General features: G+C 43.6%; 2 protein-coding genes across 2 annotated transcripts; one reads left to right on the top strand and one right to left on the bottom strand.

The window, feature by feature from the left end:
* Positions 1–8: 8 nt before the first annotated feature.
* LOC112219482 (serine/threonine-protein phosphatase PGAM5, mitochondrial) lies at positions 9–7,318 on the top strand. Its single transcript, XM_024380772.2, has 6 exons — positions 9–426; positions 608–789; positions 908–1,033; positions 6,266–6,351; positions 6,553–6,683; positions 6,953–7,318. Exons 1-6 carry the CDS (start codon positions 194–196, stop codon positions 7,101–7,103), a joined length of 909 nt encoding a protein of 302 aa, XP_024236540.1. The 5' UTR covers positions 9–193; the 3' UTR covers positions 7,104–7,318.
* LOC112219481 (ankyrin repeat and LEM domain-containing protein 2) lies at positions 7,267–15,071 on the bottom strand. Its single transcript, XM_024380771.2, has 13 exons — positions 14,953–15,071; positions 13,782–14,153; positions 13,495–13,692; positions 13,151–13,344; positions 12,856–13,044; positions 12,580–12,702; positions 12,350–12,413; positions 12,070–12,251; positions 11,866–11,972; positions 10,718–10,917; positions 10,115–10,595; positions 9,850–9,981; positions 7,267–7,963 (listed from the first exon to the last, which is right to left on the bottom strand). Exons 2-13 carry the CDS (start codon positions 14,137–14,139, stop codon positions 7,819–7,821), a joined length of 2,373 nt encoding a protein of 790 aa, XP_024236539.1. The 5' UTR covers positions 14,140–14,153; positions 14,953–15,071; the 3' UTR covers positions 7,267–7,818.
* Positions 15,072–15,547: the final 476 nt, after the last annotated feature.

Consider the following 15,547-nt stretch of genomic DNA (forward strand, 5'->3'; position numbering starts at 1 on the left):
TTTCCTTCCTACGTTTCCGTAGTTGCATCGTCTTTTCAGTGCATACGCCACTGCTGTCATTGTCCACGCACATCGATTATTTATTTAAAATGTTAATGTCTCAGATGTGGTAGCTAAATCAGTTTAGGTTTGTTACAGTAGTTGTTGCGTCTGGATTTGGTGATATCGTTTTGTTATCCTTTTCCTGGCAAGGATGTCTTTCAGGAGGTTAACAAAGCTGGTGTGTGGGCTTGCTGGTGGAACAGCAGTACTTGTGGCAATGGCTGAACCGAAAGGATATCCTTTTGAAAAAACGAAACATAACGAAAGTTCAAGAAAATGGACTGGTCTAGGTGTTCTCCAAGCAGCAGTGCCTCAGACGTGGTCACCAGGCCATGACCACACTGTGACTGCCAGTGGGAATGGCTGGGACAGTAACTGGGATAAGTAAGCTATAATTAGCCTAAATTAATTTCTCATGAGCACATCTCTCAGTAAAGGGAGTAAGATTGAACCAATCGAATCATTGATTCGTTGTCAATTGTCATTATGGGAATTTGTGTATGAAGTGAAACGATATGTTTCATAATTCCCCGATCTCTGCTTTTTCATGTGATTAATTTGTAAGGCGTGACCCCCTGGCACTCATAAATGGGAAGAAAAAGAAGGACAAAGAGATCACCAGTGAAGAACTGAACACAGAGGTGGAGAATAACAAACCCAAAGCGACTCGTCACATCTTCCTGATCCGCCACTCACAGTACAACCTGAATGGGAGTGTGGACAAGGAGAGGGTCCTAACCCCTCTAGGTATGTATATGAAGTGTATTGATTACAGTGTTTTAGCCATTTTTAAAAAGTATCAGTGAGGAGGCTGAAGTAAATTGAATCCAATAAAGCACTGATTGATTGTTTGATTGATTTAAAGGTAGGGAGCAGGCTGAGTACACTGGTCAGCGATTGGCTGCCCTGGGGTTGAAGTATGATGTCATGGTCCACTCCACCATGACCCGTGCCACAGAGACTGCCAGCATCATCAGCAAGCATCTTCCAGGTCAGAGACAACAGGACACCACTCATTCTAAGCTCAAATCAAAAGTACAGTACCAGTCAAAAGTTTGGACACACCTACTCATTCAAGGGCTTTTCTTTATTTTTTACTATTTCCTTCATTGTAGAATAATAGAAGACATCAAAACCATGAAATAACACATGGAATCGTGTAGTAACCAAAAAAATGTTAAATAAATCAAAATATTTTTTGTATTTGAGATTCTTCAAAGTAGCCAACCTTTGCGTTGATGACAGATTTGCACACGCTTGGCATTCTCTCAACCAGCTTCATGAGGTAGTCACCTGGAATGCTTTTCCAACAGTCTTGAAGGAGTTTCCACATATGCTGAGCACTTGTTGGCTGCCATCTCAGTTGGGTTGAGGTCGGGCGATTGTGGAGGCCAGGTCATCTGACACAGCACTCATCACTCTCCTTCTTGGTCAAATAGCCCTTACAAATCAAATCAAACTTTATTTGTCACATGCGCCGAATACAACATGTGTAGACTTTACCGTGAAATGCTTACTTACAAGCTCTTAACCAACAGTGCAGTTCAAGAAGAGTTAGGAAAATATTTAGCAAGTAGACTAAAATAAAAAGTAATAATAAAAAGTAACACAATAACAATAACGAGGCTATATACAGGGGGCACCAGTACCGAGTCAGTGTGCGGGGGTACCGGTTAGTTGAGGTAATTTGTACATGTAGGTGGGGGTGAAGTGACTATGCATGGATAATTAACAGTGAGTAGCAGCAGTGTACAAAAGATATGGGGGTCAATGTAACTTGTCCAGTGGTGATTTTATTAATTGTTCAGCAGTCTTATGGCATGGGGGTAGAAGCTGTTGAGGAGCCTTCTGGTCCTAGACTTGACGCTCCGGTACCACTTGCTGTGCGGTAGCAGAGAAAACAGTCTGTAACTTGGGTGACTGGAGTCTCTCTCAATTTTATTGGCTTTCCTCTGACACCGTCTATTGTATAGGTCTTGGATGGCAGGAAGCTTGGCCCCAGTGATGTACTGGGCCGTTCACACTACCCTCTGTAGCGCCTTACGGTCAGATGCCGAGCAGTTGCCATACCAGGTGGTGATGCAACCGGTCAGAGTGCTCTCGATGGTGCAGCTGTAGGAACCTTTTGAGGATCTGGGGATCCATGCCAAGTCTTTTCAGTCTCCTAAGGGGGAAAAGGTTTTGTCGTGCCCTCTTCACGACTGTCTTGGTATGTTTGGACCATGCTAGTTCGTTGGTGATGTGGACACCAAGGAACTTGAAGCTCTCGACCCGTTTCTCTACAGCCCTGTCGATGTTAATGAGGGCCTGTTCGGCCAGCCTTTTCCTGTAGTCCACGATCAGCTCCTTTGTCTTGCTCACAATGGGGGAGAGGTTGTTGTCCTGGCACCACACTGCCAGTTCTCTGACCACCTCCCTATAGGCCGTCTTATCGTTGTCGGTGATCAGGCCACCACTGTTGTGTTGTCAGCAAACTTAATGATGGTGTTGGAGTCGTGTTTGCCACACAGTCATGGGTGAACAGGGAATATAGGAGGGGGCTAAGTACACACCCCTGAGGGGACCCAGTGTTAAGGATCAGCATGGCAGATGTGTTGTTGCCTACTCTTACCACCTGGGGGCAGCCTGTCAAGAAGTCCAGGATCCAGTTGCAGATGAAGTCCTTAGTTTAGTGATGAGCTTTGTGGGCAGTATGGTGTTGAATCCTGAGCTGTTGTCAATGAACAGCATTCTCACATAGGTGTTCCTTTTGTCCAGGTGGGAAAGGGCAATGTGGAGTGCGATGGAGATTGCGTGGATCTGTTGGGGCGGTATGCGAATTGGAGTGGGTCTAGGGTGTCCGGGAGGATGCTGTTGTGAGCCATGACCAGCCTTTCAAACCACTTCATGGCTACCGACGTGAGTGCCACGGGGCGGTAATCATTTATGCAGGTTACCTTCGCTTTCTTGGGCACAGGGACTATGGTCGTCTGCTTAAAACATGTAGATATTACAGACTCGGTTAGGGAGAGGTTGAAAATGTCAGTGGAGACACTTAACAGTTGGTCCGCGCATGCTTTGGGTACACGTCCTGGTAATCCGTCTGGCCCAGCGGCTTTGTGAATGTTGACCTATTTTAAAGGTTTTAATCACATCGGCTACCGAGAGCTTTATCACACAGTCATCCAGAACAGCTGGTGCTCTTGTGCATACTTCAGCGTTGCTTGCCTCGAAGCGAGCATAAAGGGCATTTAGCTCGTCTGGTAGGCTCACGTCACTGGGCAGCTCGCGTCTGTGTTTCCCTTTGTAATCCGTAATAGTTTTTAAGCCATGCCACATCAGACGAGCGTCATAGCCGGTGTAGTAGGATTCAATCTTAATCCTGTATTGACGCTTGGCTTGTTCGATGGTTTGTCTGAGGGCATAGTGGGATTTCTTATAAACGTCTGGATTAGTCTCCCGCTCCTTGAAAGCGGCAGTCCTAGCTCGATCCGGATGTTGCCTGTAATCCATGGCTTCTGGTTGGGTTATGTACGTATGATGAAGCCGATGACTGACTGATGTGGAGTCCTCCTCAATGCCATTGGATGAATCCCGGAACATATTCCAGTCTGTGCTAGCAAAACAGTAGTGTAGCATCCGCGTCATCTGACCACTTCCATATTGAGCGAGTCACTGGTACTTCCTGCTTTAGTTTTTGCTTGTTAGCAGGAATCAGGAGGATAGAATTAAGGTCAGATTTGCCAAATGGAGGGCGGGGGAGAGCTTTGTATGCATCTGTGTGTGGAGTAAAGGTGGTCTAGGATTTTTTTTCTCTGGTTGCACATGTGACATGCTGGTAAAAAATTTGGTAAAACTAATTTGTTTGCCTGCATTAAAGTCCCCAGCCACTAGGAGCGCCGCTTCTGTGTAATCATTTTCTTGTTTTCTTATGGCCTTAGAGTTGGTTGAGAGCAGTCTTCGTGCCAGCTTCATTTTGTTGTAGTAAATAGACGGCTACGGATAATATAGATGAGAACTCTATTGGAAGATAGTGTGGTCTACAGCTCATCATAGGTACTCTACGTCAGGCGAGCAATACCTCGAGACGTCTTTAATATTAGACCTTGCGCACCAGCTGTTATTGACAAATAGACACACACCCCCACCCCTCGTCTTACCAGGGGTAGCATCTCTGTTCTGCCAGTGCATGGAAAATACAGCTAGCTCTATATTGTCCGTATCGTCGTTCAGCCACGTCTTTGTGAAACATAAGATGTTCGTTTTTGATGTCCCGTTGGTATGATAATCTTAATCGTAGGTCATCAATTTTATTTTCCAATGATTGCACATTAGGAAAAAGAACGGATGGCAGTGGGAGTTTACTCGCTCGCCTACGGATTCTCGGAAGGCAGCACGATCTGCCGCCCCTTTTCCTGCGTATTCACGAAAAAGGCGTGGCCTGTTCCAGTGAAAGCAGGATATCCTTCTTGTTAAAGGAAAAAGTTTCTTCCAGTCCGCGGTGCGTAATCGCAGTTCTCATGTCCAAAAGATATTTTCGGTCATAAGAGACGGTAGCAGCAACATTATGTCCAAAATAAGTTACCCAAAAAGGAGAGATTCCAAGAACACAGGATGAGATGTTACTATCCTTTGTGCAAGCACTTCCAAGAGTTCATGAACAGTGAGCTTGGTGAAATTTGGGGAGTGCATCGTCAGTAGTGTACCTTTGGTTCCTAGGGTGTTTCGGCCTTTCACACTATACACCCTCCCCAAATTCAAGGCACACTTAACCAGCATGACTTCCAGAGCATTCTGCAGCGATAAGCCATCCCATCTGGTTTGGGCTTAGTGGAACTCATTTGTTTTTTTTACCAGGCCAAACACATAGAAATACAAACATAGAACAAAAACATAGAATACCCACCCACATCACACCCTGACCAAATTAAAAAATAGAAACATACAAAGCAATCTACAGTCAGGGCGTGACATTGGGAGAATGTAAAACGTCAGCCATGTCCTTCGACGTCATCTTGGGGCTCTGCCTGGAGGTGTGTTGTGGGTGGGTATTTTATGTTTTTGTTCTATGTTTGTATTTGTTTGTATTTCTATGTGTTTGGCCTGGTAAAAAAACAAATGAGTCTCACTAAGCCCAAACCAGATGGGATGACGTATCGCTGCAGAATGCTCTGGAAGTCATGCTGGTTAAGTGTGCCTTGAATTCTAAATAAATCACAGACCGTGTCACCAGCAAAGCCCCCCCACACCATCACACCCCCTCCTCTATGCTTCACGGTGGGAACCACACATGCGGAGATCATCCATTCACCTACTCTGCTTCTCACAAAGATACGGCGGTTGGAAACAAAAACCTCAAATTTGGACTCATCAGACCAAAGGACAGATTTCCATCAGTAATATCCATTGTTTGGGCCAAGAAACACAAGCAAGTCTCTTCTTATTATTGGTGTCCTTTTAGTAGTGGTTTCTTTTCAGCAATTCAACCATGAAGGCCTGATTCAGTCTCCTCTGAACTGTTGATTTGTGTCTGTTACTTGAACTCTGTGAAGCATTTATTTGGGCTGCAATTTCTGAGGCTGGTAACTCTAATATACTTATCCTCTGCAGCAGAGGTAACTCTGGGTCTTCCTTTCCTGTTGAGGTCCACATGAGAGCCTGTTTCTTCATCAGCAATTGATGGTTTTTGCAACTGCACTTGAAGAACCTTTAAAGGTTCTTGAAATGTTCCGCATTGACTGACCTTAAAGTAATGATGGACTGTCGTTTCTCTTTGCTTATTTAACCTGTTCTTGCCATAATATGGACTTTGTCTTTTACCAAATAGGGCCGTCTTCTATATACCCCCCTACCTTGTCACAACACAACTGATTGGCTCAAACACATTTTAAGAAGGAAAGAAATTCCACAAATTAACTTTAACAAGGCACACCTGTTAATTGAAATTCATGCCAGGTGACTACCTCATGAAGCTGGTTGAGGGAGTGCCTTGATGACAGCTTTGCACAAATGGTGGCTACTTTGAAGAATCTAAAGTCTAAAATAGTTTACTACATGATTCCGTATGTGTTATTTCCTAGTTTTGATGTCTTCACTGTTATTCTACAATGTAGAAAATAGTAAAAATAAAGAAAAACCCTTGAATGAGTAGGTGTGTCCAAACTTTTGACTGGTACTGTAATTCTAAGCCTCCAAACTGAACAGTACTAAACAACTTGTTTTGCTCTCTATCTCTCTGCATTAGAGGTGGACAAAGTGAGCTGTGACCTGCTAAGAGAGGGTGCTCCCATTGAGCCTGTGCCACCAATCTCCTGGAAACCCGACTGTGTGGTGAGTGATCTGCTATCCTTAGTCCTGGAGATGGATACAATTACCCACTTGCACTTATTTTTCTTGTGCGATATTCACTTAAAGGCTTAACCGATACAAACCATTTAGCACTTGAGCTTCAAAGCAATCTGTTAAAGTGCTGTACAAAATTGGCTGTCAAACTTTCCCTCACACACTGTACTGGTGCTTTGGTTTCTGCAGTATCATGAAGATGGAGCTCGAATCGAGGCAGCCTTCCGTCGCTACATCCACCGTGCAGACAGCAAGCAGACAGAGGATAGCTACGAGATCATTGTCTGCCACGCAAATGTTATTCGCTACTTTGTGTGCAGGTTAGTCAAGTCATCAACAACATGCTAATGGAGTTGCATAGCTCAGCTAATTCATAGTGAGTGATTTGTCCTCGGTGAGGTGAACATTCAAGAGGTTCAGATTACTGGAAAGGTGTGGAAAAACATGATCTACTTGTCAATGTTCAACACTGATAATATCGTCCCATGGTCCTGGTTTCCTGTAGTAATGCTTTAATCGGGACACATTTCTTTAGCCATTGATTGTGAGGTCAAATCTGTTATGGAACTGTTTCTCTTGGTTGATCCAGGGCTCTGCAGTTTCCCCCAGAAGGTTGGCTGCGGCTCGGCCTGAATAACGGCAGCATCACCTGGATCACCATCAGACCCAGTGGCAGGGTGGGACTGAGGATGATGGGCGACTCAGGCTTTATGCCTCCTGAAAAACTCACCCGTACCTGACACTCCTTCCAACACTGCTGGCCCCATGTAACCGGACCTTCTGCTGCCACCATTTCTCCTCTAAGATGGTTTTGGCCACATTGGGAATCATTCTTTTGACTGAAGTTTTGTATGAATAAATAATTTGTAATGTATTTTACAGACTGTGCCATTTCTTAGTAAATTGATTTGATAATGCTTTAATGACATTTTATGAATAAACATGAGGAAATGTACTGACTACATCATCTGTTTGTGTATAGGTATACATTAAAACAATAGATAATTTAAAACTCTTAATTTACCTTGAATCAGCAACAATATAAAACCATTTTCATAAGAAATTACATTACATACTGTATCACTTTAGTATTGGGAGCAGTGTACACCATTAGGTAAATTCAAAGTGTAATCTGTAGCTATGCTATCCGGCAGAAGAGAATGCTTGCATTGAGGACATGCATTAGTGCAAATATCAGCTCAATAGTTACCAGATAAGGTAATAGTGGCTTGCATAGAAAAGCCAAGAGTTACATGAATGGAAACCAGCACAAATGTAAAATAAGGACATGTAACCTGTTAAATGGCAATGTAGTGGTCTCCTGCCTGGGTTCTAAAGTCAGACTATAGACCTGATGTGGTGGTACAGGATGTTGGCCAACATTCCCTGTTGTGTTTTCAACACCACATTCAGATTGTGGGACATGACATCCTGTTTGCTTGTGGTTCTCCTGTGTCAGGTTGGGGAGTGGAATAGGGTCCTGCAGAGGATGGTCTGGGAGTAACAGCTCTGGGTGTTGGGGCCTGGGCTGTGAAAGCTGAGCCTGCTGGGAGAACAGTTTGGTGTCCCAGTCAAGCTTCTCCTTTTCGGGCTTGGCCAGCTGGAAATATAAAACAGCAGTATTAACCACCTGAGAGTTATACAACAAAGCAGGATCAATGAGTTAGCCAGAAACTAACATTTGATTTAATGGTTCGTTTAAAAAAAAAAAGCTCAACTTCAATATGTTTTTTCTTTTGTTAAATCAATTAGACCATGCCCATTTCAAACGCATCTTTCTACAAAATAACAAATTACACCAGAATATTAAGACAAGTTAACTCCATAATCCTACTTTGTAGTGTACCGCTCAAGAGTATCGAAGACAAGATACAGTTGATGTCGGAAGTTTACATACACATAGGTTGGAGTCATTAAAACTCGTTTTTCAACCACTCCACATATTTCTTGTTAAACTATAATTTTGGCAAGTCGGTTAGGACATACTGTATACTTTGTGCATGACAAGTAATATTCCCAACAATTGTTTACAGATTATTTCACTACCACAATTCCAGTGGGTCAGAAGTTTACATACACCGTGCCTTTAAACAGCTTGGAAAATTCCAGAAAATGATGTCATGGCTTTAGAAGCTTCTGATAGGCCACTTGACATCATTTGAGGTGTACCTGTGGGTGTATTTCAAGGCCTACCTTCAAACTCGCCTCTTTGCTTGACATCATGAGAAAATCTAAAGAAATCAGCCAAGACCTCAGAATTGTAGACCACAAATCTGGTTCATCCTTGGGAGCAATTTCCAAACGCCTGAAGATACCACATTCAACTGTACAAACAATGGTATGCAAGTATAAACACCATAAACACCATGGAACCACGCAGCCGTCATACCACTCAGGAAGGAGACGCGTTCTGTTTCCTAGAGATGAACGTACTGTGGTGCGAAAAGTGCAAATCAATCCCAGAACAACAGCAAAGGACCTTGTGAAGATGCTGGAGGAAACAGGTACAAAAGTATCTATATCCACAGTAAAACGAGTCCTATATCGACATAACCTGAAAGGCCGCTCAGCAAGGAAGAAGCCACTGCTCCAAAACCCCCATAAAAAAGCCAGACTACGGTTTGCAACTGCACATGGGGACAAAGAAATATCCTCTGGTCTGATGAAACAAAATTAAAACTGTTTGGCCATAATGACCATCGTTATGTTTGGAAGAAAAAGAGGAGGCTTGCAAGCCAAAGAACACCATCCCAACTGTGAAGCACGGGGGTGGCAGCATTATGTTGTGTGGGTGCTTTGCTGCAGGAGGGAATGGTGCACTTCACGAAATAGATGGCATCATGAGGGTGGATATATTGAACCAACATCTCAAGACATCAGTCAGGAAGTTAAAGCTTGGTCGCAAATGGGTATTCCAAATGGACAATGACCCCAGGCATACTTCCAAAGTTGTGGCAAAATGGCTTAAGGACAACAAAGTCAAGGTATTGGAGTGGCCATCACAAAGCCCTGACCTCAATCCTATAGAAAATGTGTGGGCAGAACTGAAAAAGTGTGTGCGAGCAAGGAGGCCGACAAACCTGACTCAGTTACACCAGCTCTGTCAGGAGGAATGGGCCAAAATTCACCCAACTTATTGTACGAAGCTTGTGGAAGGCCACCCGAAACGTTTGACCCAAGTTGAACAATTTAAAGGCAATGCTCCCAAATACTAATTGAGTGTATGTTAACTTCTGACCCACTGGGAATGTGATAAAATAAATAAAAACTGAAAGAAATCATTCTCTACTATTATTCTGACATTTCACATTCTTAAAATAAAGTGGTGATCCTAACTGACCTAAGACAGGGAACTTTTACTGTGATTAAATGTCAGGAATTATGAAAAATATGTATTTGTATTTGGCTAAGGTGTATGTAAACTTCCGACTTTAACTGTATGTCTGCTGCCACAGCATAAAGAAACAGAATAGGTATCTATCTCACCTTAGCCTCTGTGAAGAGGGATAGGCCAGAATGGTGGTCTTCCACTTAGTAATGCAAGGGTATCTCTCAAGGTCAATCTCCATGTTATTCATTGCAGACAGGACCTCACTGTCCAACTTTGTGGGAAATTCCCTGCAAGAAAGAGTCAAAGAACATTGGTTAGCATTTCCATTGGGCTACAAAGAAACATTTATTGTGCCTGTTTAAATTGCAACATATAATTTTGACAGGTTGACTGATGTCCAGTAAATAAACAAAGACTTACCCATCCATAAACAGTTCCTGTCTTCGTCTTGTAGGGGTGTCAGTCATCAGAATTGTGTCCTTAGCGGTGTCTCCTTCCGTTGATTTGTAAGATGCGCTAGAGGATCCTGAGTCTCTCCTCCTGTCTCCACCATCTCTGGGACCATCTGGGCCCTCTGAGTCTGAGCCCTCGTCTGCAGTCAGATACTCCTCAGAGCTAGGGTTAGAGAGCTCCTCCACCTGCCTCTTCCCCCGACTCCTCTCCCAGGTCCTCCAGAAGCTACCGTCCCCCAGGTCCAGGCCTTCTCTCCAAGGTACAGAGGGAGCCAGACATGCCTTCTCTGAGTCCTCCACAGTGCCAGATGCTACCCTTAGACTGGCTTTCTCAAACTCTGGCAGGAGGTTACACACAGGTGACTGGGAACTGTTCTCCACTGGTGCTGAGTTCTTGTCATTCAGGATGTGGTTAGACAGGGCATGGCTCTGGTGGTTTTTCTGCTCCTCTGAAATGACGGAAAACACATGAATTTGAGATGACTTTGGGATTTTCCTGTATAATTTCAAGCATGAAATAATATGTTATAACATGTTTGTAAGGTTGTAGATTTTCTATGGAAGTGCTTACCTTTGGAGGGAGTTGATGTTTTAAATCCACCACCGGTCTCCTCTGTCCTCCCATATTCTTCTCGGGGAAGCTCACTTCGGTCCTTCCTATCCAGATACTCTTCCAGCCTCTTCCATCCCTCCTCTGTAGACAGGTCAGTGAAGCTCTGAAGGAAGTCCCAGTACTCTGCCCAAGGATGCCCCATGCCATGTGCAATCTCCCTGTTGAAAGAGATCAGATCGATCAGAAAATATGCCAACTGTAGCCATTGCATTTTTCCTTGACATGACATTCATCGATCGTCAGCAAGTTTATGGTTACTTGATTAAATGTGCTTGTTTGTTTCCTTAGAGTTTAGCCTATTAAAAGCTCACTGCAGTCAAAAACTATATTTGCCTATGCTTTACATATACACTGAGTGTACAAAACATTAGGAACTCCTTCCTAATATTGAGTTGCACGCCCTTTTGCCATCAGTACAGCCTCAATTCGTCAGGGCATGGACTCATGTCAAAAGCGTTCCACAGGGATGCTGGCCCATGTTGACTCCAATGCTTCCCAAAGTTGTGTCAAGTTGACTGGATGTCCTTTGTGCAGTGGACCATTTTTGATATACACAAGAAACTGTTGAGCATGATAAACCCAGCAGCGTTGCAGTTCTTGTCACACTCAAACTGGTGTGCCTGGCACCTCATTCCCTGTTCAAAGGCACTTCAAAATCTGTTGTCTTTCCCATTCACCTACATACACAATCCATGTCTCAATTATTTCAAGGCTTAAAAATCATTTAACACGTGTCCTCCCCTCCCCTGATTGAAGTTGATATAACAAGTGACATCAATTATGGATCACAGCTTTCACCTGGATTCACCTGGTCAGTCTATATCATGGAATGAGCTGGTCCTAATGTTTTGTGCACTCAGTGTATTTCCACACTATACGGTTGGAACAATATTATGAAAATTATGATAATGCCCTTTTAGTGTAAGAGCTGCTTGAAAAGACTCCCTGAAATTTCAACCTGTTTTGCTGTGATGGTGGAACCATTTTAATTCAACACAATTACAGTAAGGTACTTCATTGTTACCCAGAAATAATTTAATATTGAGATAAAAACAGCTGCATTTGACCTTTAAAAAAGGTCACAGGTCCACTGTTCATTCACTCACCTCCCCACACGCTCTGCACCCCTGTCAGGATCAGATTTGAGAATACGGTGGAAATACTCTGCTCGATCCCTGGGTGGAGTTCTCCATAGTCTATGGAACTCATCTGCCTGGAAGACCAAAACAGAAAATGGGTTTCGAGACAAAGGCCTGAGCCTCTATAGATGGATTATTTCATTGTACAATACTCCAAGCTATTGAGATTACCTTTGAAGGACTGAGGGGACCCACATACGCTCTCACAGTCATGACTGGGTCTATGGGACTCCCAGCCACTCCTGATCCCAGCGAATGAAAATCCACCTCCAGTGGGCTTGGAGACCATGGCAAACCAATCACAGGCTGGAAGCTGTTGTCTGTATCCCTCAGCAAGGGAACATAGCACCGTTCTGTCAGAAAAGGGTCAATGTTAGCAATGTGTTCACAAGTTGGCTTTTGCACATATAAAAAGGTTTGATAGCCATCATTGGCAAACATCTAAACGTACCCTCCAAATATTCCTTGATCTTCTTCTTTATGTCAGAGGTTTTGTTTTTCCTCTCACATATCACCTGTAAAAGGCATTTATAAAGTCAAGTATTTAGTCCTGTAAATCATCTCTTTTCTGGCATGACATTCAGGGGACAATACACCTTACTGAAGAGAAATGGAATGCTTTACTAAGAGAAGGGTTTTAGTGCAAATTAAGTGGTTCTTCATAGCTGTAATGTGGCTTACAGTAGAGGGCTTCTGGTTGTACTTGTTCTGCCGGTGTTTATCAGTGGCCGGATGAGAACACAGCACGTTGACCACGTCTGGACAGCCAAACTTACAGGCAAAGTGAAGAGGAGTTTCATTGCTCTAAAGGGACATCACACACACATTCAGTACATCTCATGAATACCTTACGTACACACTTTAACACTAACAGACTATAATGTCTGTGTGCATTGTGCTGACTACCAACCCCCATTGTATTACACAGTTACAGTTCATAAGACTGCAAGTTCTCACTGCTTTGTCAGGTGTGTTGAGGTACAGATCAACAAGGTAGCGGATGCGTTGGTGTAACATGGCCTCCTGGTCATCGGGATACATGAGTCTCATGAAGTCTGGGCTCTCCAGAGTGTCCAGGAGGAGCTGGACCATCCCTGACTGGTTCTCTTTGGCTGCCACATGCAGGACGTTATAATGGCATCCTTCCTATAAAAAAAAAACAGGAATACAGAGTTATTCCACACCAGAGAATGTGAAGCACTATTCTGCTCCCATGGAAATGACAGAAACAATAATTATCTCAAATGCATACATGGACGATGGTGGGGTTGTCTCCAGATCCGATGAGGTAGCGTGGGTTGTCCCAGACCAGCTTGCTGAAGGCTTCCTTGTCCCCCTTCTCCACTGCCTTTCTCAGCTTGGCAGTCAGGTCCTGGGTGCGGGGGCTGCGGAATTCATTAGCCCTCTCCAGGTTCACAGGTAAAGTCCCTGATGCGGTAGGGCTTCCTGGGAGGACAAGGGTGTCATTGTATGCATGCCGGTCAACCTTTTTCTTGCTAATTTTACATAACACAAAAGAGGTGAATGATCCATCTAGCTTTCTATCTATATAGTAGCTCTATATTAGATAAAGCTATGCTATGCTAGCAGACACACCTGTGTGGACTACAGGTTGCAGCGCTCCCTGGGGCCCATCTGGTGCAGTTGTGCTGGCTACAGCTGGGCAATGTTCATTGATGCCTTTTGAGAATTTCTCAGCTTCCTCTCGTGTTGAGAAGGACTTAAACCTGGACTCTTTCATTGTCATCATGGCTCTCAGAGCTTTCTTCCTGTCCACATATACATGTACTTTGTCTGGTGGGGAAAACATAGTCATTCACCACACATTGAACTCAGAGACAATCTCTATCTTGCACTATTCATAGGATAAAAAGAGGTCTTACCATCAGTGACCACTGACTCCTCCCAATGAGGACATACACCATAGTAAACAAGGGGAAATTCTGGTTCATCCAATTCCTCTGTCTCTTTGCACTCCTCTGCTGGTGATTTGAGTTCCAGGGTGTGGTCTGCTTCTACTGTATCTGTTAAGGGTCTATTAGACTCTGCATTGGAGGTGCTACCTCCACCAGTCACCCCTCCATCCCCTCCCTGCTTCTCCAGGAGGGTTCTGGCCAGCTTCCTCTCAAAGATGGCTCTTGTAGTGGTGGTAAGGGGGCCACACTTCAGCCCTGCCCCGATAATCTCCTGTCGTAGCTGATCTGGGTTCAGGGTCTGCAGCCTGCTCATGACTTCCTCCATGTTGCTGTCACTACCTAGGATAAATAAATGTGGCATACCCAGAGAAGAGTCATGTTACAAATATACTCTGAAGAATATACTACTACTCATTCGCATCAGAAATGACACTTTAACTCGTCGTTCCTGGCCTTAAAACAGTAGATAAATAACAAATAAAATGGTACGTTGTGTCATAGGCTAAAGATAAAATGTTATTGAACCACTCTGGCCACGTTCTCTTCAAAATCACATGCATAATTGGCAAAACGATGGTCTAAAACGGAAGAATTACTACACGCCATTGTAGCCTACGTGTATATATATATTTTGGGATGTGGAACGATTCCATGTGGAGAATATTGTAACAATGTAGCTGGAGCACGTATTCTGTTTACCTACGCCTGTTATTTACCTATCGGGGCGCGAGCTCATTGGTCAATTCAAACAAAACGATGCCCCGCCTTTTCCAATATGACTCATAATACAAATAGTTGTACATTTGTAATAATGTATGATGTCATTACATTCAACGTGCTGCAGCTCTAGTGCATTTGCATTTACACAATCAATAGTTACATGTATTATTTAGGCTACGATACGTACTTAGGATGGCTCAATTCTCACAATATCTGCCCCATAATCATTGGTTATGAGAAACTTATAGTGCTAGGGCTAGGCCATATATTCCCATTGAGGAATGTACTAACAACAGCTAACTTTTCCCTAGCCACCCTAGCTAATAGCAGCTAAGACCTGATTCAATTACGTGCCAGACATGTATTTAACTTAAATGGACTCGTAAACATTCTCGAATACACTCAGATAATATCTTACTTCACAAACTCGTGCTTGTCGTCCTCCTGTGGTGTACTCATTACGTCAGTCAACGGAAACCGTTTAAGAACCGATAGTACCAAAGAATTGTATAACTAAGATAGTCGTTTCCAATGGGAACAAGTGAGTCATAGTGGGCAGAACAAACAAGGAGGTGATCAGAGCCAAGCACGAGATAGCGAGATCCTATTGGCGCGTTCTAGCAAATATTTGCATATTTCCGTTAGGGAACGCCTACTCTGTGAAGTGCGCGTGTGCAATAACTAAATTCGCATTTGCATTCCTTCTAAACAACGCATTTTTTTAAAACTTTGGCAATGGGTAAAGTTTACAAAATATTGTCCACTCTGTTCGAAACAGATTATAGTTTTGGGAACAGAAAACTGTACTGAGATCAAATGTGTCATTAATAAGAACATTTGCAGAATGTCGGCCAAAATCCATCTCGTTCCATCTTCTCCCACTGCCGGCCACTGGGCTTCCTCTCACTACCATATTTGGTAGTGATTGGAAACTCCATGCGGAAGCTTCAGATTTATACGTCCAGTGAAATATCTGTCTCATTGTTCTAGCTGTGATAGCACTGACCAAGCAA

Source organism: Oncorhynchus tshawytscha, linkage group LG20 (assembly GCF_018296145.1).
Source record: "Oncorhynchus tshawytscha isolate Ot180627B linkage group LG20, Otsh_v2.0, whole genome shotgun sequence".
NCBI classification, from domain to species: Eukaryota; Metazoa; Chordata; class Actinopteri; order Salmoniformes; family Salmonidae; genus Oncorhynchus; species Oncorhynchus tshawytscha.

Bases quoted from the DNA above. Each gene is read 5' to 3' on its own strand.
- LOC112219482 (XM_024380772.2), top strand. From the start codon at position 194: ATGTCTTTCAGGAGGTTAACAAAGCTGGTGTGTGGGCTTGCTGGTGGA. The intron at 1,034-6,265 runs GTCAGAGACAAC...TCTCTGCATTAG, and splicing joins CATCAGCAAGCATCTTCCAG to AGGTGGACAAAGTGAGCTGT. The intron at 6,352-6,552 runs GTGAGTGATCTG...TGGTTTCTGCAG, and splicing joins CCTGGAAACCCGACTGTGTG to TATCATGAAGATGGAGCTCG.
- LOC112219481 (XM_024380771.2), bottom strand. From the start codon at position 14,139: ATGGAGGAAGTCATGAGCAGGCTGCAGACCCTGAACCCAGATCAGCTA. The intron at 11,973-12,069 runs GTAATCTCAATA...TTGGTCTTCCAG, and splicing joins GTCCCCTCAGTCCTTCAAAG to GCAGATGAGTTCCATAGACT. The intron at 9,982-10,114 runs GTAAGTCTTTGT...TCTTTCTTGCAG, and splicing joins CAGGAACTGTTTATGGATGG to GGAATTTCCCACAAAGTTGG.